The sequence below is a fragment of the Balaenoptera physalus genome (genome assembly GCF_965194825.1).
Source record: "Balaenoptera physalus genome assembly, chromosome: 13".
Lineage (NCBI taxonomy): Eukaryota > Metazoa > Chordata > Mammalia > Artiodactyla > Balaenopteridae > Balaenoptera > Balaenoptera physalus.
In genome coordinates, this window is record NC_138892.1 from 11,276,718 (window position 1) to 11,301,384 (window position 24,667).

The following is a 24,667-nucleotide window of genomic DNA, read 5'->3' on the forward strand; positions in this document are numbered from 1 at the left end:
GAGCTTGAGAGAGGTTTGGAGGAGGGATTTTAGAGCCACCCTGCAAGGAAGGTGGTCCAGGGAAGACCGAGGAGGTGGGGGAGACACAGACTGCAGACGTGCGGGTCCGGAGTAGGAGGCTGAGGGGAACTAAGGGGGGTGGAGTCTTAGGGGCCAGGGCTGTGGCCTAAGTGGGAGTGGTCAGGGAGGCCTACAGGGCCGGGCCCTGCTGGAGGCGAGGAAGGGGGTGTCAAGGGCGGACAAGTCTTTCTTGGAGCCTAGCTGGGAGGAGAAGGAATGGGGGAACCTTGGAGGGGACCTAGTGTCGAGAGGGTTTTCAAAGGTAGACAGGGAACGGCCATCGCATCCATGTGTGGAGAGCCCTCCACCCACTGGGTCCTGCCTGTGGAGATGGAGCAGACGCTATGGGGGGACACCTTTGGGGTGGGGGCAGGACTACCCCGGGTGGCCTCTCAGGGATCTCAGAGGGGGAGCAGAACACTGCTGGAGGGTGCTTTGCTAAAATGCAAATTCATGGCCTTATCCCCGTCTTAATTAGTAGGAATTAGGGGGGAGGGGGTGATCTGTCCTTTTAACAAGGCTCCTGGTGACTCTTTCGCAAGCAAAGCTGGACACAAAAAGCGAGGTCAACTTCAGAGAGCCGAGTGGCCCCAGGGAGAGTGGTGAGGTCCCCCCCGGACTGCTGAGTGGGCTGGGGAAGACCTCGGTCAAGGGGAGCACTACTTTGCAGAGATGTCCCCCGGCAGCGCTGAATTGCTGGGGGGCGGGGCTGGGGAGCAAGGCAGACACTCAGTAGGACCCGGGAGGTGAAGTAACTGGCCAGGTGGGGTGGGGGTCCAGTCAGACTCTGAGAGAAGATGGAGGGGAGACTGGGGGTTGTACTTCCTAGGACTTGGGGCAGAGGGTGGAGGTGACCCGAAGGTATCACAGCAGGAAGCAGAGGGGACGTCCTGCTAGGTTAGGAGGGAGCAGAGGTGGCAGGGTGAAGCCAGGAAGCAGAGCACCTTACCTGAATGGTGAGGTGAGACTGGGAATTGGGACGCAGGGAGCCAGGCTTGGGAGGACCTGGTATTCTGATTCCCAGAGGCCCAATTCCCTAGCCCTCAGCACCCCAGCTAATCTAGGTCTGCCTGGAGGCCGGAAGAGACCTGCGTGACTCCAGGGGGCGGGGCCTTAGAAGTCACCTGGTCCAACCCCTCACTTTACTGTTGAGGAAACTGAGGCCCAGAGAGGGCAAGGTACTTTCCAGAGTTCACCCAGCAAGGCAGAGTTGGTACCCTCGGTGTCCGGCCACGGGACACAGGATCCAACCGGGATGCTCCTCCCCCCAGCACACCCGGGAGAGTGACAACAGGGCAGGGTCCCTGGGCTTTATGAAAAAGCCCCATTACCTCTGGGTTGTCTGCACCACCTTAAGTTTAGCCCCTGTCCCCAAACGTGGCCCAGAGAAAGAGAGGGAGACAGCCAGCCTGGCTGTTTCTTCAGGTTTTATTACACGGTGGGGTTGGACACCGCCGAGAAGCAAGTATCCAGCTGGGGAGGCCATAAGCGCAGGAGGCGCCCCTTGCTCAGCCCCTGCCACCCCAGACTCTCCCTTGGGCAGAGGGAGGAGTGTCCCCCTTTCCCTTGTGACCGGTCCTGAGTGGCCCCGCTGCCCCTGCTGAACCAATGCCTGCCTTCCTCCTGGCCAGGGCACTGTGCACCCAGCAGTACAGACAGCAAGGGGGTGGGGAGCAGCCAAGGTGAAGGCCGAGTCACCCATCCCCTCCTTCAACAGGGCTAACCCCACACCCTTCATCCCCCACCAATCCCTCAACCTCCATCCTGGGCCAGGCAGGTCCGAGTCTGCGCTTTGTGCCCTCCCTGAGGGCTTTCGCGGACCTTTGCTCCTCTTGGTAAACTCACAACAAACCTGAGGTAGGTAGGGCAGGAAGTGAACCCATTTGACAGACAGGGAGACTAAGGCTCAAGGAGGTGATGTGACTGGGCTGGGGGGGAGCGTATCTGCCATGCAGCTGGGGGACCTGGGGGATGGGACGCAGGGGCCTGGGAGATACAGCTGGACAGCGCCACACTCTGGCCACCGGCAGGTGGCTCTGCCCAGGGGTCCCAGGGCCCACATCAGGCCTTGCGAGGTACCAGTGGGCCCCCACCCGGCCCCCGGAGGCAGGGGTAAGTCACAGCCCCGCAGGTGTAGACAGAGGTGACAGCGGGGAGAGCTCTTCCTCCGCCTCGGGCTGGGGGCCCACCCCGTGGTACAAAAATAAAGGATTTCAGAACGGAACCCCAAGTCCCTGGAGGCGATCTGGGGCCTCACATCCGGGTGCCTCTGGCTTGTAACAGCTAGAAAATAAGAGGGGGCAGGGAGACGGGGTGGGGGGTGGTCAGAACACCGGGAGGAGGATGAGAGGGTGAGGCCGGTGAGGAGGGGGTAGTGCAGGGCCAGGAGAAGGGCAGAGAGGAGATTGGAATGGAGGGAGGGAGGGGTGGGGAGACAGGGAGAGAGAAAGAGTCAGGTGAGTCACGAGGTCCTTTCTGGGAGGAAGGAGGGGGGCTGAGGCCCAGAAAAAGTGGATTCAGAGCTGAGGAGGAGGGGGAGCAGGGAGAGGCCCCAGCTCGCCCATCCGGGAGCCCCGTGCCCCATCTTGGGCTGGGGGGTGGCTGCCTAGGACACGTTCTGCCGAGACTCTGGCCAGGGGGTCAAGGCCCAGAGGTTGGTCAGCACTGTCTCAGGCAGAAGGTCACAGAGAGCAGCCGTCCGTTCCCATTTTAGAGGTAACTGTGGCCCAAAGAGGGACAGTGAATTGCCCAAGGTCAGACGGCAGGCAGATAAGACTGAGTGGGGGCTTGTGGGCACCTGGCCAGGGCTTTTTCTGCCACAGCCCGATCCTCAGCCAGCTCCGGCTGACTCCTCCTAGGCCAAGGGAATCCAAGTGTGGCCTGTCCTTCCCACCCCCGCAGAAATAGGCAACCCAGTGCCTCGAGGCTGTGACGCAGAAGCTCCTGAGCGTGCAGGGATGAGGTCAGGGCCCCTGGCTTCCGTCTCCCTTCCCTCCTTCCCAGCGTGGCTCTGACGCTGATGGGCAGGTGGGAAAGAATTTCCTCCCCCTTTTGTCTCATCTCAGAGCTGCATCCCCAAGGCCAAGATAGGCTGAGAAACTTGGGGGAGGGGAGAAAATCGGCCGGAAGTCCACAAAAGAAGAGCTGAGCACCCTGTTGGCTTCCGGCCCTCCCTCCAGCTCTGCCAAGCTACAAACCAGGCATGGCAGCGCTGGGGGCGGGCGAGGGGCCCGGAGAAGCCCTTACTGCAAGCGCAGCCTCAGGTCTGAGGGGGTGCAGACAGGAACCTGCAAGGAGGAAACGTGAGGAGGAGGCGAGGAGGTGAGGCGCTGCAGCAGGGCGGCCCGACCTCAGATGTGCCCGGCGGGGTCGGCGGGCACCATGGAGGCGCAGCTGTGCCCCTCCTCCCCGGGCCCGGAGGCGGGAGGTGCCAGAAGGGGTGCAGGAGGCGGCAGGCGGGATGCTCTGGGATGCGGGGCCGGGGCACCTGGGTGGAGGGCACAGGAGGCTGGGACCACAGCAGCCCCGGGATGGAGGTGTGAGCAGGCAGAGAGAAAACCCGGACAGGGGCAGAGAGGGAAGAGGCAGGGTGTAGATGAGATCCAGGAGGAAGAAGAGGTGGATGAAGATGAGGCAGGACCTCCGGCGGGAAGCGGAGGAGGAGGAGGAGGCGGTGGTGAGAGGGAGAAAAGGTTAGCGGGATCCTGAGATGGCTGGGCTGCAAAGAGAAAGTGAGAGAAGGGATGGTTATGCAGGTGAGGCGCCAGGCACGCGGCTGAGCTAACCCTGGTGGGCCCGCCCCCCTCGGCCGTCCCGGGACCCCAGGTTCTGCGGCGGGCTCCAGCCGGGAGCGGGCGGGAGGCACCGGCTTTTATTAGCAATCGTTCTCCTTGGGGGTTGGCTGCACCTTTCTCCTGTGCATCTGCCTCCACCTGCACCTGTGCCACCTCCACCTCCACCTCCTGCTGTCGCTCCTCCAGCTGCTCCTCCGCGCGCTGTGAACCAGCCGGCAGACCCAGGGAAGAAAGAGCGCAGAGCTAACGAGGGGGCCAGGGCCCGCTGGTCGCCATCCCCGCAGGCCCCCATCTCAGCGTGAAGGGGATGGGCAAGGGGGACCTCCCGGGGAGGGGAGCGCTACAGCCACAGAAGCTGGGGCATCTTGTCGGATCCCTTGGGAAGCCTGGGAGGGGCCTGGGGGAACCAGCAGAGCGTGGGGTCCTGCTGAGGATGCTCCCGGATCGGCCTGGCTGCTGGGACGTGGAGCAAGGCTAGGTGAGGGGTGTAAGAGGAAGGGGGTGGGTGTGTGGCTAGGGTAGCCTTGAGGGCTGCCTGAGAAGGCCTCGTTTTAGGAGGACCGACCCAGAGTCGAAGTGAGGCCAGGGAAGGCCCAGGGCAGACACCAGCCAGATCTGAGATGTCAGCACCAGGCTCTGGCATCCCAGGTCCTGAGGTCTCTCCCAGAGAGGCAGGAGCGGCAAGCTCACCTTGCACCCTTGCAAGGCCGTGCCGGCCACTGGCCCCGATGGGGGCGGGGTGGGCAGGGGAAGTCACAGCCCAGGGAGGCAGACAGCCAGACGGGAAGCGGAGTTCCTAAGTCTCCAGCACATAGGGACAGGCTCCTAGAAGGAACGGTCTCCCTTCTTCCCAGCCTGCCTAGCTGCCTGCCCCACTGGTCCTACCAAAGGCCCCTCAGGCTTCCGATCGGCTCTGGGTCCAGGCTGGCAGGACCTCTGATTAGCCCCCTCCCCCCAGCCAGCTGATGCTGCCTCACAGGCCAGGGTGGAGACACAGGGCCGGACCCCAAGGGCTCCAGACCCCTCTGCTGCTGAGTCCTAGGAGGGAGCCTGCGGGAGGGGCAGGATTAGCGGATTCGGCTTCCCTGCCCCAGCCCAGGCCCCTGGGAAATAAATTGGCCCTTTGGATCCCAGAAGTTCCAAGCTGGTGGTCCACCCCTCTCACTTCCCTGAGAACACAACCAAGGTGCCCAGAGGGGGCGGGACTTGTCCTAGGTCACACAGAGCGCTCACACAACGCCCAGACCCCTAGTCCAGTGCACTCCCCCTTGTGCCATGCTGCCCCGTGGCCACCATGTGACCACCATCCAAGTGGCATCTAAGTCCACTCTTGCCGCGCCCTGGGGATAATCTCATCTCATTGCCCCCCAAGTCTGGGCCTGGGTAACTGGCGTGAGCAGGCAGGACGGTGGGTGGCATGGGATGGATGGCATCGGCTGTGACCAGGGGATCAGGCGTGTGCAGCGGGAGGGAAAAAGAAGCACGGATGGCTAGGTGGAGGGCAGCGAGGGGAGGGAGGAAAGGCAGGGAGGCCGAGGTCGGGGCAGGGAAGAGGCTGCCCTTGGTTTTGGCAGAGGGCTCACCTTGGTTTTGCGGCTGGACTCGGAGCTCAGCCCGTGCGGGGAGCTGTACAGCTCCTTGGACACCACGCACAGGAACTCTGCCTGGTCCTCGCTGCCGTAGTTGTAGGAGGAGCCGATGTTCACCAGCTGGAGGGGAGGAGCATGGGGAGAAAACGATAGGATGGGGTTGAGGGGACGGGGTGGGCGGACACTGGCACTTGTCAACTGTGCCCTGATCTTGCTGTTCCGTTCAGGCCCATCCCTGGGTTTCCAGAGGACACCTCTGGCGCAAAGTCAGAGTCTTCTCCCCCAACCCCCCCCCACACACCTATGCCTCTGGTCTATTTCCAGGGCCAGCCTCCCCACGTGGCTTGGCTGGACCTGATCCTTAGAGAAGGAGGATTATCACTGCTGTTCCTCTCCCATATCTAGCAGGCAACGTCCTAAAAGCAGGCAGAGGCCTGTAACGGGCAGGCTGTCTCCCTCTGTCCCAGATGTGGTTGAAGCAGCCCCAGAACCAGGTTGCAGGATGGGGTTGGCATGACCTGGTGGAGCTCCGTAGAATATTCTGTTCACTGTTGGAAGCAGAGGTAGAACAGGTCGCCCGTTCCTTACGCCAGCGGTCCCTGACATGCTTGCTCAGCCTTTGAGAGCCCATGCAATTGCCAAAGACTCCCTTAGGCTTTCAAGAGTGGCCCCACCTTTGTTCTGGGGTCCCTAAAATAACCACACCTGCAGGGCCCCTTCTGGCTGATAAAGGCCCTGCACATGATGGGTCTCATTCGGCCCCCAGGAACCCTCATCCTGCAGATAGAGAGGAAAAATCAGCCCCTTTGGCAGATGAGGCTTGGAGAGGTGGTAAAGTCCCACAGCCAGGAAGAATCTGAATTTGAATGCGGATTCAAATTCAGGATTTGAATCTGGGACCCCGAGTCCTCTCAGGGGTCCTATAGACTTAAATGCTTCTAATAATTCACAGGATGCTAGCTAGCTCCAATGTTTAGAGGTCTACTCTGGGCTAGGGACTTTATCCATGGTCTTTCTAATCTACACAACATTCCTGCAAAGGAAGCACTACTGGTCCATGTCACAGATTAGGAAAACTGAGGCCCAGAGAGATACGACTTGCTCAAGATCACACAGCATGTCAGTGGTGAGGCCTAGATATGAATCCAGGCTTCCGGCTCCTGGACTGGGCTTGTTCCTCCATCCTGCCCGGCCATCCTGGGAAGCCTGGCCTTCTTCAACCTCCAGGTGCAAGGGAGCTTGTATGGATAAAGGGTAACCCAACCCTTCCCCTTCTCTAAGGGCAAATTTGACCTTGGGCTAACTTGCTGGCTCTGATCCTCTGGAAACCTGAGAGAGGTGTGATGTCAGCTGCATTACCAGGGCAACACCATTTATGATAAAAATCTCTCCTGGTGGTAAACTGCATAGGTACTGGGAGGAAGTACAGGTCACCATAAATACCTCATGGGAAGCCGCTGCTCTGGGCTCCCCTGAATGTGGCAATGCTTGGAACTGGGCATGTCCCTCGCGGGGACCTGGAATCTATGCCTATGGAATTGTTACACGAGGTGTGGCCCCAAGGGGACCTCCGCTCTCCTATGTGGATCTTGTCTCCTCGCACCAGAGCTGTCGCTTGGGGGCCGGAGACTCACACACTACGGTGTAGACCACTACCTGGTTGCTGGGAGGACTCCCATTAAAGATGATTCCCGGGAGCTGCCCTGCGGCCAGCGGGGCTTCCCGCCTCTCTCCTTCCTGGTCAGTCTGCTGCCAAGTGCGGCCTTTCTTAATCTTGTTTAGTCTCTCTTAAGACCCCGGGTGGGGGCTGCAGTGGGCACCCCAAGGCTGGGGCTGTGGGAAGGGAGGGGCCTGCTTTGCCTGGGGGTGTGGCCCAGCCCACCTGCTCGAAGCGCCAGCCGTCAGACATGGTGGAGACCATCTGCGTGAGCTCCTCCTCCTGGCACTGCAGCACACGGTACACGTGCTTGGGTGGGACCTGCAGGCAGAGGGGCGACGTGGAGGGCACCTGTGGGAGCGCCAGGCACCCCGGGGGTGGGAAGAGCACCTGTCCTCCCCCCACCATCTACCCCTAAGAAGGACAGAAGTGGGGGAGGGGAGATGGGAGCCATGTTCTGAGTACCTACTATGTGCCAGGCACTCGACGGGCATGTTCTCACTTAATCCCTCCAAAAACCCTTGGAGTTATGGGATGTTCATGGAAGTTCAGAGAGGGTCAGTTACTTGCCCAAGGTCACCCAGCTAAAGAGTAGCAGAGCCAGAATTGGAACAGAGGTGATACAAGTGGGAAAGGAGGAGGGGCTTAGGGGACATCCTGGGGCACTAACTGAGGCAGGTCCTCCAGGGGACGCGGGGCACCCTCTCTTCAATCTCCTGGGGCTGGGAGACGGTGCCTCACTACCCATTTCCCACCCTCCACGTCTCCCCCAGGGTGGGCAGAGAATCTCTCCAGCTCCTCCTACAGCTTGGCCACTTAGGCCTAGGGTCCAAGCTCAGAAACGCCAGCTCCAGAAGCTTGTGCCACGACTTCCAGGGGACCACCTGAGCCCATGAAGTGGACGATGTAATAATCCCACATTGCCTCCCATAGGGCCCCCTGTACCTCCACAATGACCCCATTTTGCCTGGGAGGAAGGGAAGGGTGGGCAGTTCTCAGCACCTCTATATTCCACAAGAGGAAATCAAGGTCCAGAGAGGGGTGTGATTGGCCCAAGGTCACACAGCAAACAGAGCCGAGGCAGGGAAAGAACCCAGAGTCCGTCTCCCAGTCTGGGGCTTTGTTGAACGGTTTGGGAGCTGGACAACCACTCCTCCCCTTACAGGAGAGCTTGGCCTCCCCAAGGAAAACTAGCTCTGCCTCTCCCAACCTTCCTCCTGACCCCCCTCCCCCGTCCCCGCCACCCCCTGCCCTGGCCAGGGATGCTGGCCCGCTGCCCTGCAGCCCCCCGACCTGTGTGACGGTATAATCCTTCTCCTCCATCCGGTCTTTGATGATGCGGATCAGCGGGCCGATGTTGTAGAACTCCGCTTCCTCCAGGACCCCTGGCACAGACAGAGCAGCACCCCACCCCCGTCACTCCCACTGCCCCCGCGCCCCGTTCTCACCTTGTCCCCTCCACCTCCACCCCCTGCTCCAGTCACACAAGGGTGATAAGCCTCTGAGTTCAGGGGTCAGGCAAGAGGGAACACTTCCTTCCTTGGGCCCCACACTCTCTGTAGCAGGGGTGAGAGGCTGCCATTCAGTGGCACTATATCCCTGCTGTGCTGAGCACAGTGACCCAGGGATGGCTGCCAGTCCTCTAGTCTGGGGCTAGCCAGAGGCAGTGGGCCCGCTGGGACTGGACCCTATGCCACAGTGAGAAGGGGCTTGGCTGGCCCCCGATTACGTGTTCCCATTTATGAAGGACACGCTAAGTGCCAGGCACCGTACCAGGTATGTTACACCCTTTACCGCAGTTAATTCTCATCACAAGAAGTAGGTACTTTCATCACCCCCACTGAACAAACAGGGAAACCGAGGACCAGGCAAAGCAGCAGCTGTGCAAGGCCACACACCTGGCACTCGGCAGAGCTGGGGTTCACACTCAAGTTCCTCTGCCTTCTAAATGCATGATCTTTGTGCATGTGCATCTCTCCAATCACTACACTTCACAGTTTGCACAGCCCCTCCTGTGCTCGCCACAAGCCCCAGGGTCATGGAGGAAGCAGGCGTTATTGTCCCCATACAGTTAAGGAGACTGAGAGTCTTAGAGACTGAGCGAGTGCGCTCTCCAGTGAAGGGGACAGCCCTCGGCCTTCGGACTCCCCAAAGCTCCTGCGGGGCAGAGACACTTCCTGTCCTTTCCATGACTGGACTCTGGGCTCCCCGGGGACAGGGCCCATGTCTGATGTCCCCGGCGCCCACACCCACCTAATACAGAGGAGGCAGTGAGTGAGTGCTACTGCCAGGATGCCCCCCGTGGAGCCCTGCAGATGACAGACAACTAACTCTGCATCACGGGTCCTCAGTGCCAGGCACCGTGCTAAGTGACGCACTTGCATTAGCTCCTTTTATCCTCACAGCAGCTCAGCAAGGTGGGCGCTATTGTCACCCCGTTCCACAGATACAGGCATGGAGGCACAGAGGGATAAGTGACTTTCCAGGTGTCACACAACTAGTCAGTTTCCTCCTGGATCCCCTGGTCCCTTGGATCGGGGCTCTAGCCCTGTCTAAAGGTGCTGGGAGTGCCAAGGTTTGACAAACCCAGAACCTGTAAACAGGTGTTGGCCGTGACGCTGGAGTGTTTACCTCCCGTCCCCATGGGACCTACTCCTGGGCCCAGGCCACGCCCATGGTAGCTGCTGTCCCAGGGGCTGCCGGGAAAGCTGTGGGGCTCCGCAGAGCCGACGCCTACAGCGGGCTCTGATTTTGAAGCTGTGGCCTTCTGGGGAGCTACCTGGCTTCTAGATCACTGTGTCCCACAGGGGTCAGGAGGGAAGACCGTAGGCCCGAGTGAGGAGGGAGGGGCTGTGCTAGACACCTCCAGGGTACAAGCCCCGGGACTCATGACATCTGTTTTCCCAGAACATGTCCCTAATGTACATCACCGCCCCTCCTTTATATACACAAGTGGAGACTCAGAAAGGAGAAGTGACATGTCCAAGCTGGCCTGGCTGGGTCAGGTGACCCAGAGCCACACCCTGTGCCCTAAGGAAAAGTGGACTTGGCACCCCTGCTCCTGGCAGGGGCTCTGCCAACAAGCCTTTCTCCCAGGCATGGCTCCCCACTGTCTGCTGGGCCCGGAAGTGGGCATCTACAGGGCCTCAGCCAGCCAGGCCTGGGAGGGACCAAACCCCTGCTGGAGAGCAGGCTCCGCCCACCCCTGCCTCCACCCACAACTGTGCTGCAGGGGCTGCCGGATCACCCACTCCACCCACCTGCTGACCGTGAGCCCTCACCAGGCATCTGAGATACCCCATCACCCAGAGAAAGAGAGCCACACCTCTCCCCATGGCCATCTCCACCCACAACTGGCTTCCCAGAAGGCCAGGGGAAAGGGCATCCCTGCCCAGCCTCACTGGCTCCCTCTATCCTCTGCTTCGGTGTTTCTGTCACCTCCCCAGCAGCACCCAGTGGAAGCAAGGGCCAGTCACCTTGGCACAGTCCCTAGGCTCAGCCTGGGCACAGGCTTTGGGATTCAGTCCTGTCAGGAATGAGAAGAAGCAGGAAACATGGAAGAAAGCAGATGTCCCCTAAGGACGGCAGAAATGGCTTTGGACCTCCACAGGAGGTCCTGGCAGACTGCAGAGGGCAGGGCTAGGACGTGGGCCCCGGCCAGCCCCCTGGACCAACTCACCCTCCTCAGCCATGTCCTTGTCCAGCACCAGCTTGCCATGCCGGAGGAAGTTGAGGATGGGCCCGAAGTAGGTGGGGTCACGGTCGATGAGGTAGGCCCCAGTCTCATCCTACAAAGGCGAGGGGCACAGGCAGTGAGAGAAGAGTGAGCCCCGCTCCCCTGCCTGACCTCTCACTTCAGTCCCAGTAAAGGATCAGAGGGAGGGCGGGAGAGGGCGGAGTGTCTGCTCTTCCCCAGAACAGAGTGTCCTGATGGAGTAAAAAGGCTTTGGGGTCAGATACACCTAGGGTCAAATCCTGCCTCTGCCTTTTCCTGACTGTGTGACCTTGGGCCAGTGATTTGGCCTCTCGGAGCCACCCTCTTCTTTCCCATACTGGGGAGCACTGTGAGCATCCAGTGAGGTCTGAGTGGCACCTGACCCAGCGTAGGGCTCAGGGATTGTCCCTCTTAGAGGTTATTCCCTGAAGCCAGCCCTACACTGTCTCCACCAGATCCCCTGTCATTCTGGGGATGTTTACAAGTTTCCAAAAGAGCCGCTATCTCATTGGATACCCTCAGCCTGCAGGGAGGCAGAGCAGGCATCAATACAACTCTACAGAGAGAAAACGGAGACATCACCAGGTGAGGGGACTTGCCCAAGGTCACAGCATCAGAGGTTCAGGAAACAGGAGAGAGGGGACCTTAGAGGTCATCGCCAGGCCAGCCCACTGGCGTTACAGACAGGAGGCTGAGCAGGGAAGGGTTTGACCCAAGGTCATGCAGGAGGTTTGCAGCAGAGCTGAGATGGGAACCCACAAATGGTGCCCCAGGCCAACGCTCCTACCTGATGAAGCCCAGCTGAGAAGGCACCCCGGGATTTCTCCACCCAGCTCCCTGTACCCCAAGGCTACCCATACCCCAAAGGGCAGGGAGGTGGGGAGAAGCAGACTCAGTAACTCCTTCCGTGGTGCAGGAGTCCAGTTTGGGCAGGAGAGAATGCCCTAGGTGTCTGTCTCTCCCCACAGCCCCAAAGGAGGGGGAGAGTTCCCATCCATCAGCCTCCTGGGTTGGGAGATCAGATCAGCGCTCAAAAACTCCAAATGGCCGCAGCCCGGCGTTGTCCTGTTGCCACGGCAATGGGCACATCCCTCACTCTCCGATCCATTTCCTTCTCCCCTCCTCCGGCCAGTTCTTCCCGCCTCCAGCTCTTCGGAAATAAACCCAGCCGGGTTTCCAGCCCCGCGGGGGGGCCAGGCTGGACAACCAGATTCCGGCGAGCTAAGGATCCCCGACCGCCGCCCACCCCGCGGGCCTCACCCGGTCAGACTGCAGCTCTTCCCCCTGGCACAGGCGGCTGAGGAAGGACTTCTGCTCGCGGCACAGCGTTTGCCGGGTGGTCAGGAACACCGTGCCCCCCACGTTGAGCCTCACCCACTTGCTCCAGCCGCCCGCCCCCGCCGGCGGCGCTGCCTCGCGGGCCTCCATCCTCATCGCTCTTCCCAGCGTCTGCATCCTCCCGGCAAGGCGGCTGGAGGCGGGCATGTACCGCGCGCTGGGCATGCCGGGAGTTGTAGTCCGCGCCTCCCCGCCTACAGCCCCTGAGTGTGGCCAGGGGTGAGGGTCAGCCAACGCCCTCTATCCCGCCTTCTCCAGCCCCACCCTACTTTGCCCTTCCTGGGAGGCCTACAAACGGGAGTTTCTTAAAAAGCTCTTTGGCCAAGTTATTCTGTGTTTGGGGAAGGTCCAGTTCGAGGTCACTGGGAAAATAGTGATACCCCAAATCAGCGATCCTCCCATTTGGTCTCCACATTGTTTTCCCTTTGTCCAGTTTGGGTTATCAAACAGCTGACAGGAAAAGAAACTTCTCCCTCCCCAAATTCCTATAGCATTTACCTGTATCTGTTTTCTAATATTCTTTCATTCTGCCTTTGGGGGTGGGAGGGGGTGAGGAGAGCTGGGTTCTTTCCCCACATAAATTCTTTGAGGCCCACACAGTCGGGCTTGAAAGTTGGCTCAGCACCTTCTATATTCCAGATGCTTTATGCATCTATTATATTGGGTTGGCCAAACAGTTCGTTCGGGTTTTTCCGTAACATCTTACGGAAAACCCAAATGAACTGTTTGGCCAACCCAATACTATTCATTGGTGCTCTTAGCAGCGCTGTGAGGTCGCTGTTACTGTATCCATTTTACAGATGAGGACACAGAAGTGAAGTGACCTGCTGGGCTCACACAGCTGGTGAGTGGCAGGCTGGCATGAGCCCAGGTGGGTTCCAAGTGCATTTCCACCACCAAGGCCCCTTTCCTGCTCCTTGGGAAAGATTTCTCGGGAGGAAGAGTCAAGAGGGTGCTGGATGAATGTTTGGAGAACTGGGGTTTCATCCTGGCTTTTGTAGGGTGAAGTGCTGGGAGAGGTCTCAGTTTACCCATCTGTAATTCAGGAGGGGGAAGAGGGATTGGTTCTGTGGGTGCCCTTCTGAGCCAGATAACTCAGAGGTGGGACTGCTATCGTGGGCCCTGCAGGATGTGGGAAGGCAGCGGCTCCCCATGTGGTTTGGGACCAGGGAGGGACAAGGGCTGAAGGGAAGCTGTCCTCCTTAACTTCCTTTCCCTCTCACTGTTTCGGTCCTGGTCCTGGATTAAGGGGGGAGGGTCTGAGGCTCCCCTCAGTGATCTCAGTGTCACACACACAGGCCCCACACACTGGGCAGCCTGGCCCTGCACGGCAGTGGCGGGGGGCGGGTTCTGTTACCCCTCGGGCTCTGCTTTCTCCATAAACCTTTCCCCTTGGCAGGGAAGGGCTCACAGCTGCTAGACTCCTGCTGCTGGGAACTTGTGTTCCCTTAAACACAAATTCAAGTGTGATCTTGAGCAACTTCCTCCCTGGACCTCGGTTTTCTCTTTTGCCAAGTGGGAATTAGAATAGTTGCTACTGGAGAACATTGTTGTTAAGATTAAATTATGTCGGTAAAACACCTGGCATAGTCCATGGCTTTTAGTATACTGAGTAAATGAATGAGTGAATGAATGAAATGGGTTATAGGATATGAACTGGCCTTGGAAGATCAGCGGCACTCCTGGCACTTGGTGAGTCCTCAAGCATTGTCAGCTAAAACAAAACCAGAGCAGGGAATATTTCTTTTCCACTTAAGGGGTGTAGGCAGGGAGTGATGTGGTCAGATACATAACTTGGATCACTCTGGGGGCTGCAGAGGGGATGGTTCGAAGCCCCAAGAGACCAGCCAGGAGGCCACCTGGGTGAGAAGTGGGGAAGCCCCCACCAAGGCGCTGTCAACTGGGCCAGACAGGAGTGGGCGGCTTCAGTGGATACTTGGGAGGCGGAAGTGAAGGTTGAAGGGACTGGGAAGGAGGGAGGAGGAGGAAGGAGGAGGGGCCACACTGACAGCCCTGGCTTCCGGCTTGAACCAACAGTGTTTCCCTGAAGCAAGAGAGGCAGATATGGGGAGTGACCAGCGTTGAGGAGGTCGGTTTGGAGCCTGTATTTGCAGTGCCTGTGGGCCAAGCAAAAATTGTCCTGGCAGGTGTGATACCCAGGAAAGCAGCATGGACTGGAGAGGAGAGGCGGGGCTGTCCCGAGCCTAGGGTGGGGAGGAACCTAGGAAGGCCCTCCCCCGGGGTGGCTCCAGTGGATGAAGAGGGCGGGGCAAAGTCTGGAGAGCAAGGAACAAGAGCCATACTCCAGAGACCAAGAGGGGCCAGTTTGAATGAACAAGTTCCTATGAGGAGTGAAAGCTGAGAAGGCAGAAGTGTAGCATCTTGGAGCCGCGGGAACCCAGGGCTTGCCTGACCCAACGTGTTGCTGCAGATGTGACAAAGCCGGGGCTGGAGGCATAGAAAACTTGCACGGCGTTACTCAGCGGACGTGGAGCAGCCCCAGGTTTCTTGGGCCAGCCCTCGCCCACCTGGGGCTGCCTCTCCTGGCGAGGAGTGTGGACCACGCAGCACACTTGGACAGCATGGAGCTTTTAAGCTAAGGAGGCATGTTATCCATGTGGCACGTGGGGAAGTTTAATCTGGCGTTGGTGCACAGTCGGGTTGGGGTGAGAGCCTGGGGCCGGGAGGGAGAAATGGGGGTGACCTGCCCAGAGCCCCCTCCTCCTCCCTGCTCATACCCTGTTTTCTTGTGTTTCCCCCACTGCTCAGTGATCATTCTGAGGACAGACACCATCCCTGGGCTGCTGTATCACGGGTGTCACTGGTCCTGGCTCAGGAGGGGCGAATGGAACAAAAACCCCCCAATGCTGGGAGTGTTTTTAGGACAGGGATCAGTCTTTTTCCTTCACACTGGCTTCCGTTGTATTTTAGTTCACTGCTTCAGTGCTTCCTATGTGCCAGATGCTATTCTAAGCACATCACCCCATGTAACAGGTGTGCTCAGGGAGACAGGTGATAGCAGGAGCTACCCTTTACTCATCTAACATGCCGGAGACCGTGTCCCAGGCATTCTGTAACAGCAGCAGCAGCTGTCACCGATGGAGGGTTTACTCTGGACCAGGCCAAGCCCGTGCATAATTCTCACAACAGCCCCATGCAGTTGATCCTGTTCCCGCCTCCATCTTACAGAAGATGAGACGGAGGCTACAAGACCATGGGCCTCCCTAAGTGATGCTGGGAATGGCTACCAAGGGCAGAGCCGGCCTCCGAGCCTGTCTCATTGACTCTGAAGTCCAAGCCAACATGGAGTCCCGATGCACCCTTGCACAGGTGTTCTTAACCTCGCCAGGTACAGATGAGGAAACCGCACTCACGTGGCTGATCCAGGGCAGACCCTCTTAGCCCAGTGCCAGGGCTCATCCCCATCGTGGGCTGGGGTCCTGAAAGTGTCGGGGAGGCTAGGCCAGCACTTTTGGTCCCAGGGTGGAGGGGAAGGCTTTGGATGAGCCAGTCGTACCCACCTCCTTCCTCAGAAACCCCCAGCTATCCCTAGACACCAGCATCCCTCAGTAAGCATCTAAAATGTTCCCACCTGAAGCAACACCCTCCCTCCCACCAACCATCTTTCAGTGCCATGACTGTCTGTTGAGCACCAACTAGGTGACAGACATCAAAACACAGAGATGAAGGCGCCAGAGGCGGTCCCTGCCCTAGACGGGGCTTCGGTTTGGGGGAGGTGAGTCTGAGAGGTTTTGACAAAACATGGAGTCCCAGACTGTTCTGCTTGTAATCACAGACTGGTACTCTTCATAGTTTTATGCATGTATTCTCCATTTAGAGGGTAAAACCAAACATCCCTTAGACACTTTCTCTGGAGATTGGTTACCCTGGAGGACAGCCGAACTTCAAATGCCGGCTGCTTGCCCTGCCCGCTGCTGTCCCCTTCTGGGAAGAGCAGCTCTCTCGGATGGTTTTTTGTTTTTTTTAAAAATTAATTTATTTTTTTAAACATCTTTATTGGAGTATGATTGCTTTACAACGGTGTGTTAGTTTCTGCTTTATAACAAAGTGAGTCAGTTATACATATACATATGTTCCCATATCTCTTCCCTCTTGCGTCTCCCTCCCTCCCACCCTCCCTATCCCACCCCTCTAGGTGGTCACAAAGCACCGAGCTGATCTCCCTGTGCTATGCGGCTGCTTCCCACTAGCTATCTATTTTACGTTTGGTAGTGTATATATGTCCATGCCACTCTCTCACTTTGTCACAGCTTACCCTTCCCCCTCCCCATATCCTCAAGTGCATTCTCTAGTAAGTAGGTCTGTGTCTTTATTCCCGTCTTACCCTTAGGTTCTTCATGACCTTTTTTTTTCTTTTTTCTTAGATTCCATATATATGTGTTAGCATACGGTATTTGTTTTTCTCTTTCTGACTTACTTCACTCTGTATGACAGACTCTAGGTCCATCCACCTCACTACAAATAACTCAATTTCCTTTCTTTTTATGGCTGAGTAATGTTCCATTGTGTATATGTGCCACATCTTCTTTATCCATTCATCTGTTGATGGACACTTAGGTTGCTTCCATGTCCTGGCTATTGTAAATAGAGCTGCAATGAACATTTTGGTACATGACTCTTTTTGAATTATGGTTTTCTCAGGGTATATGCCCAGTAGTGGGATTGCTGGGTCGTATGGTAATTCTATTTTTAGTTTTTTAAGGAACCTCCATACTGTTCTCCATAGTGGCTGTATCAATTTGCATTCCCACCAACAGTGCAAGAGTGTTCCCTTTTCTCCACACCCTCTCCAGCATTTATTGTTTCTAGATTTTTTGATGATGGCCATTCTGACCGGTGTGAGATGATATTTCATTGTAGTTTTGATTTGCATTTCTCTAATGATCAATGATGTTGAGCATTCTTTCATGTGTTTGTTGGCAATCTGTATATCTTCTTTGGTGAAATGTCTATTTAGGTCTTCTGCCCATTTTTGGATTGGGTTGTTTGTTCTTTTGTTATTGAGCTGCATGAGCTGCTTGTAAATTTTGGAGATTAATCCTTTGTCAGTTGCTTCATTTGCAAATATTTTCTCCCATTCTGAGGGTTGTCTTTTGGTCTTGTTTATGGTTTCCTTTGCTGTGCAAAAGCTTTTAAGTTTCATTAGGTCCCATTTGTTTATTTTTGTTTTTATTTCCATTTCTCTAGGAGGTGGGTCAAAAAGGATCTTGCTGTGATTCATGTCATAGAGTGTTCTGCTTATGTTTTCCTCCAAGAGTTTGACAGTGTCTGGCCTTACATCTAGGTCTTTAATCCATTTTGAGTTTATTTTTGTGTATGGTGTTAGGGAGTGTTCTAATTTCATACTTCTACATGTACCTGTCCAGTTTTCCCAGCACCACTTATTGAAGAGGTTGTCTTTTCTCCACTGTACATTCTTGCCTCCTTTATCAAAGATAAGGTGTCCATATGTGCGTGGGTTTATCTCTGGGCTTTCTATCCTGTTCCATTGATCTATATTTCTGTTTTTGTGCCAGTACCATACTGTCTTGATTACTGTAGCTTTGTAGTATAGTCTGAAGTCAGGGAGCCTGATTCCTCTAGCTCCATTTTTCGTTCTCAAGATTGCTTTGGCTATTCGGGGTCTTTTGTGTTTCCATACAAATTGTGAAATTTTTTGTTCTAGTTCTGTGAAAAATGCCAGTGGTAATTTTTTTAACATGGCTCTGAAGAGAGCTTGAAAGTGAGACCAGACAGAGAGGTGATTAAGGGGCACAAAGCTCCCAGATAAGGATGCCAGACCAGGCTTTGTGGCTTGCTAGCTGGGTGACCTTGGGAAAATTACTTAACCTCTCTGAACCTCAGTTCCCCATATCTCAATTGGGAATAATAGTACCTAGCTCATGCAGTTGTTGTGAGGATTCAATAAGCTAACATGTGAAGCCACATGAAGAGCACTCAGCACACTGTCCGGGCAAAGCCTCAGTAAATACTGGCTTTCGTGAAACCAATCCCGCCACTCTGTCTATGGTCGTTTGGGCCAAAGATCAGAGACTGAGCCAAAGGCTGCCCCTTAAGATCCATTTCCCATCGGCCAGGGATGAATCAACCCAACAAACACTTCCCTGCTGGGGTCGGAGGGAGAGGCAGAGAGAAAGGCCACCCCAAATCACCCAGCTTCCAGAGCAGATCGGCTGCCATTTCCTCCTGCTAAACCCCCAAGACCTAAACGGACCTGGGAAACTCTCTACTGCCAGATAGAGCTGAAGGAACAGAAAATGCATCCTGAAGTTCTCACCTGAGCACATCACTGTGTCCTATTTTGAACATTTTCATCTTCTAATCAGCGTCCCCCACATCTGAGGGTTTTGTTCACATCTGCTGTCAGTTCCATGACTAAGATGTCATTCATCCCTGCTGGGTTTTTTGGATTCGGTACTCCTCTTCCCCACGTTCAGAATGTCAGAACATTCTGATTAGTCTCAACTCTTCCTTTTTTGTGTGTGGTTTTTCTTTTACATCAAATCCAATCCTATCACTGCCTTGGCTGACAGTTCTGCCTCTTATCTTGGAGTGGAGGTTGTTGGTTCTGAGTCAGCACCTTTTCAGGTCACCTGAGCAGAACAGCATATCCAGTGAAAGAGAGTGTGTCCTGACCAGCCAGAAGTATTCAAACACGCTTCCAGAGGCCCATGGTCCAGAGTTTGCATCTCTGCTCCATGGTTCCCTGGCTGTGAGACCTCCCTAATTAGTTATGTAACCTCTTCAACTCTCACTTTACACAATTTGCAATATTTACATCATAATATTATTCATACTTCTTAGTGTTATTACATGCAGTAAATGTTAGCTATTATGACTGAGCACCTACTATGTGCCACACCTGGGCTAGAAGTATTCCAGCCCAGATGGGTATTATTATACCCATTTTACAGACGGGGCTCAGAGATAACTGGTCCACAGACTTGAATATCTATAAGATAACAAGTATGCCACAATGCATTTACCTGGAACTTCCTCTAATTTGTCAACAAATATTCACAGAGCCTGCCCCAAGTGCTCGATTTTAGCGTTTCCAAAATGGAGATGCGGACCCTACTCCCCTTGAAGAGCCCGTACTGTGGGCCTGTAATGTCTGCAGACTCCAGGGGGCGCCATTCGCATCGCGGAAGGGCAGCCAAGGGTCTGGAGGGAGGTATGCCTTTCTCCAGTTTGCACAAAAGTGCAGCTGGGTTTGAACGTGCCGCTTTCCCAGCCTGGGGCCCGGCTGGAAGCCCTCAGCCTGCGCGCTGCTCTCTTCCACCAGCGGGCGGGGGCTCAGTGGGCTCCCGGCCGGTCTCGACCCTGCGGGATTGTGGCCGGCGATTCGGCTTCACCGGCAGGGGGCACACCAGTCTGCCCGGGTCCTTGGGGGCCCTAGCACTGTTACTATTATTCTGTATTTTGATGCTGAAAGTCTAAGAGTTGGTCAATAGGAACTCCTCTAAGCTGGCTCCTGTATCCTTTTTTTAAAAATACTTTATTAAATAAAATGCTTCACCTTTTAAAAAAATTGTGGTAAAATACACTTAACATAAAACTGACCATTGACGTGGTCCAGAATATGCCACTGTGGGAGAAAAATTATTTTGAGCTGAAGGCATTTGAGAGTAGGCTTTTTTCCTGAACTACTTTATCAGCCTAAAAGCAGAGACTCCCCAAAATCTCAAAAGAACTTGTCGTAAATCCCCTCTCCAGGAGCAACCAGGGAAAATTGACTCTTATCCTTGCAGACTGCAAGTCCAAACCACCCCTTAAACAGACATTGTCTCAAAACTAAGGACCCATTTATCTTTCCTAAAAGTAATTTGTGGGCTTCCCTGGTGGTGCAGTGGTTGAGAGTCTGCCTGCCAATGCAGGGGACACGGGTTCGAGCCCTGGTCTGGGAAGATCCCACATGCTGCGGAGCAACTAGGCCCGTGAGCCACAATTACTGAGCCTGCACGTCTGGAGCCTGTGCTCCGCAACAAGAGAGGCCGCGATGGTGAGAGGCCCGCGCACCGCGATGAAGAGTGGCCCCCACTTGCCGCAACTAGAGAAAGCCCTCGCACAGAAACGGAGACCCAACACAGTCATAAATAAATAAATAAATAAATAAGACTTTCTCTCTATTTCACTGTCTTTATTAAAAAAAAAAAAAAAAAAGTAATTTGTTTTCCCTTCCCTTTCCCTTACTAAAATAGTATTTAAGCCCCAAATTCCCTCCTTGAGTCATACTTCTTTGTGAACTCCCATATGTATGTCTCTGATTAAAATCTGTCTTCTTTCAGGAATTCCCTGGTGGTCCAGATGTTAGGATTTGGCAGTATCACTGCCAGGGCCTGGGTTCAATCCCTGGTCTGGGAACTAAGATCCTGCAAGCCACGAAGCAAAAAAAAAAAAAAAAAAAAAAAACAACCAAAACTCTCTTCTCTTCTCTCTTGCTAATCTGTCTTGGCCCCCAAAACACACCCCTGAGAGGGTAGAGGACAAGTTTTTCCTTGGTACCATCTTCACCATTTTGAAGTGTATAGTTCAGTGGCATTAAGTATATCCACATTATAGCCATATCATCACCACCATCCTTTTTCATCTTGAAAAACTTAAATCTGTATCCATTAAACTAGCGGTTCCCAACCTTTTTGGCACCAGGGACTGGTTTCCTGGAAGACAATTTTTCCACTGACGGGGTGGGGTGGGGTTGGTGAGATGGTTCAGGCGGTAATGCGAGTGATGGGGAGCGATGGGAAGAGGCAGATGAAGCTTCACTGGCTCGTCCGCCGCTCACCTCCTGCTGTGCCGCCCAGGTCCTAACTGCTGCCCAGGGGTTGGCGACCCCTGCATTAAACAATAACTCCCCCCCCCCACCTTTTCTGTATCCTTTTGACACCTGCCCTTCACTTTTGCTGTGCCAGAACTTCCTTAGCTTCTGGCACAGCAAAATGATCCAGGCTCATATTGGACTTTCCCCACCCTAGCACCTCCAGTTCCTTTCTATGGTAACAGTATTTAGAACCAAGGTAAGCACTAGCTAGGCTCTTTGGACTAGGGTGTCATGGCTTCCAGGCTGTCTCATGGAATAGTTCCAGTTAGGAAACATGTGCGCATGCGTGCACGCGTGCACACATGTCTATTTGTATCTCTATCTCAGAAATCCTGAGTTCACACTGATACCTCCAATTCCAATCCAGCACCACGGATTTCATTCTAGCCTTCAGACTTTCCATGTTTGTTTTCCTCTCTCCAATAGGGAAAATGTCAGTTCCCCGTATCTGCAATATATTTACTTATTTGCTCACTTGTAATAGTTTCATAACTGGTAACCCATAACGTTGTGAAAAACAAACTTACTAACAAAAGTTCAATATTTATTTTCAGGTTTTTTTTTTCTTCTGTCTTTTGACTGAGAGGATATATATAGTCGAAATAGCCAAAATACCACATTCAGGGAATTCCCTGACGGTCCAGTGGTTAGGTTTCGGTGCTTTCACTGCAGTGGCTCATGTTCAGTCCCTGGTCGGGGAACTAAGGTCCCACAAGCCACGTGGCACGGCCAAAAAAAAAAAAAAAGCCATGTTCAAGAGGTACTTGGAGGGTGGGGGGAGCTACTGGGTTAGTTCTCTTCCCCTATTCAGTGTGGTTATATTATCCATTTGAAGTAGAGGTAGGTTTACTTGTTCTATTGGTATTAACATTTTATTCCACCCATACTTGTTAATCAAATTAATTTTTTTTTTATAAATTCAATTTCATTATTTTTCCAAATCACTATCCAGTGTCCCAGTACTAATTATTTAAAGGTCTATTTTTTTACCTAGTGGATTGAGTTGACACCTTTTTTTTTAACTTTGGGTGTATTTATTTATTTATTTATTTATTTATTTATTTATTTATTTATTTATTTATTTATGGCTGTGTTGGGTCTTTGTTTCTGTGCGAGGGCTTTCTCTAGTTGCGGCAAGTGGGGGCCACTCTTCATCGCGGTGCGCGGGCCTCTCATTATCGCGGCCTCTCTTGTTGCGGAGCACAGGCTCCAGACGCGCAGGCTCAGTAATTGTGGCTCACGGGCCTAGTTGCTCCGCAGCATGTGGGATCTTCCCAGACCAGGGCTCGAACCCGTGTCCCCTGCATTGGCAGGCAGACTCTCAACCACTGCGCCACCAGGGAAGCCCCCAAATTAATTTTTGAGTGTGCAAAACATAACATAGTTCTTAAGGTCAAAACAATGCAAGAAATCATATACAGGGGCCGCAACAAGAGAGGCCGCGATAGTGAGAGGCCCACGCACCGTGATGAAGAGTGGCCCCCGCTTGCCACAACTAGAGAAAGCCCTCGCACAGAAACGAAGACCCAACACAGCCAAAAAAATTAATTAATTAAAAAAAAAAAAAAGAAATCATATACAGAAAAGTAGAAAGTGTCCCCCCTATCTGTGCCACACTGTTCCCACCCATCCCCATAGGTAGTCAGTCTCATTAAATAAAGTTTCTGGTTTATTCTTCCTGTATTCTTTTTGCAGGAATTACAGATACATGCATATTTTCTTATTGCCCCTTCTTTCTTACACAAAAAGTAGCATCTTTTCCACTGCTGTATTGCACTTAACAATACAGCCTAGAAATCAGGCCACATCATTTTGTAGAGATCTTCCTCACTCTTCTCACATCTGTACAGCTCTCCACTGTATGGAGGTACCAGAGTTTATTCAACCATTCTCCTATACACGTATATTTAGGTTGTTTCCAATATTTTACAATGACAAATACTGTACTGCTGTAATAAGTAACCCAATTATGCATGTGTTTTCATATTGTTGGAGGTGTATCTTCAGGGAAAGTTCCTGGAAGTGGGATGGCTGGTTCACAAGGTAAAGGCATATACAGTTTCATTTAGTATCTATGTGACTTTTCAAGCCTTTCATGGTTCAGAAGTGGGGAAAAGCCGCAAGAGGCAGGAGTGAGAGGGAGTGGAGGCTGACAGGGGAAGAAGGGGAGAAGAAAGAGTGGACAGGAACCAGCCTCCCTAGGGGCTGCACCATTGCACTGGCTCCCAGAAGCCTCCCTGGTACCCAGCTCACCTAGGAACTTCTGGAAGCCCCTCCCACCTCATTCTGGGCCACAAAATTCTGCAGTTTATCACATGCTTGCACCTAATTATTGTGCATGGTTTTTAGCACTCAGTGATTGCCTCCTTCCTTGCATTCTTCTCTGCCAACTGCTATTATGTTCTTTAAAGAGAGGAAGTACATCTTTTAAAAAAAAAATTATTTATTTATTTGGCTGCGCCGCGTCTTAGTTACAACACGCAAGATCTTCATTGTGGTCTGCGGGATCTTTAGTTGCGGCATGAGGGCTCTTAGTTGTGGCATGCAGGATCTAGTTCCCTGACCAGGGATCGAACCTGGTCCCCCTGCATTGGGAGCGTGGAGTCTTAACTACTGGACTGCCAGGGAAGTACATCTTTTATAGAGTCCTGGAGAAACGTATCAGAGTGCACATGTAGCCTGGCAAGCCAGTTAGGCTCTGGTTCCATTATTCCTCACCTGTGAGCAGAGGTGTGAGCATGTGTGCATGTGTGAGTGCGCTTGTACGGGGCTTCTGAAACCCCCCACCCCAGACAGAACCCCCACTCCCGCATCTATGACCCCCTCCCCAGTTCTGTCTCACAATGTTGAAATCATGCCATCCAGAATTCCAATCCCAGCCCTACCCTTCCTGGGACCTCAGGCGAGTCACCTGACCTCTCTAAGCCACCACCTTCCTTACCTGTAAAATAGGGGATATAATAACACCCATTTCTCGGGGTTGTTGGATTAAGTGGGTACAAAACACTTAGCATCCTCCCTGGACATGGAAAGTGCTAGGTAAAGAGGGATTATTAGGGCCTTTCTTAGCCTGGCCGGGATATTTATGTATATGTCAAACAGGGACTTCCCTGGAGGTCCAGTGGTTAAGACTCTGCACTTCCACTGCAGGGGGCACAGGGAACTAAGATCCCACATGCCATGCGGCGCGGCCAAAAAATAAATAAATGAATACATATACGTCAAACATCTGTGAAGCCCTGACCTGTCACTGTGCTGGGCCAGGAAGAGAACCATGAATAAAATATGTTACTCTCAAGGGCGTCCAGGCCAGCACAGGGAGGCAGGAGCGACCTGAGTAGGACAGAATCTTCGCAATGAATAATGCATGTATGTAGGGCTTACTGTGCAGGCTCTGTTCTCAGTGCTTGTATGAATCTGATCCTGTAAGGTGGGTACTGGATTATTCCATTACACATGAGGAAATCAAAGCACACTCACAGCCAGGGACCTGGAGGTCCAGATGCCTCCAGAGGCTGGGCTGTAAACCCTACCCCCTGCTGCTTCTCTACATGGAGCGAGGGGGAACGGTCCAGGGGATTCAGAAAGGGGCTACTGGCCTGTGCAGAGCTGCTTCTCAGACCCAGAACCACCGACTCCACCCTCTCCTGTTCCGTTTCATCTCTGATACCC

The 24,667-nt window shown here is 54.1% G+C and overlaps 1 protein-coding gene across 5 annotated transcripts; it reads right to left on the reverse strand.

Annotated features, from left to right (window-relative positions):
- Positions 1–1,470: 1,470 nt before the first annotated feature.
- On the reverse strand, positions 1,471–12,375 carry KCTD17 (potassium channel tetramerization domain containing 17). Of its 5 annotated transcripts, none has more exons than XM_082420054.1 (7): positions 12,076–12,330; positions 10,780–10,888; positions 8,394–8,485; positions 7,326–7,421; positions 5,438–5,563; positions 3,968–4,055; positions 1,471–2,343 (listed from the first exon to the last, which is right to left on the reverse strand). In XM_082420054.1, exons 1-7 carry the CDS (start codon positions 12,316–12,318, stop codon positions 1,967–1,969), a joined length of 1,131 nt encoding a protein of 376 aa, XP_082276180.1. In that variant the 5' UTR covers positions 12,319–12,330; the 3' UTR covers positions 1,471–1,966. The 5 variants fall into 5 exon arrangements, with proteins under 5 accessions (XP_082276180.1, XP_082276183.1, XP_082276181.1 ...); XM_082420055.1 differs by lacking the exon at positions 1,471–2,343 and adding an exon at positions 3,160–3,778 and having other exon boundaries at positions 12,076–12,341; XM_082420057.1 differs by lacking the exon at positions 3,968–4,055 and having other exon boundaries at positions 12,076–12,327.
- Positions 12,376–24,667: the final 12,292 nt, after the last annotated feature.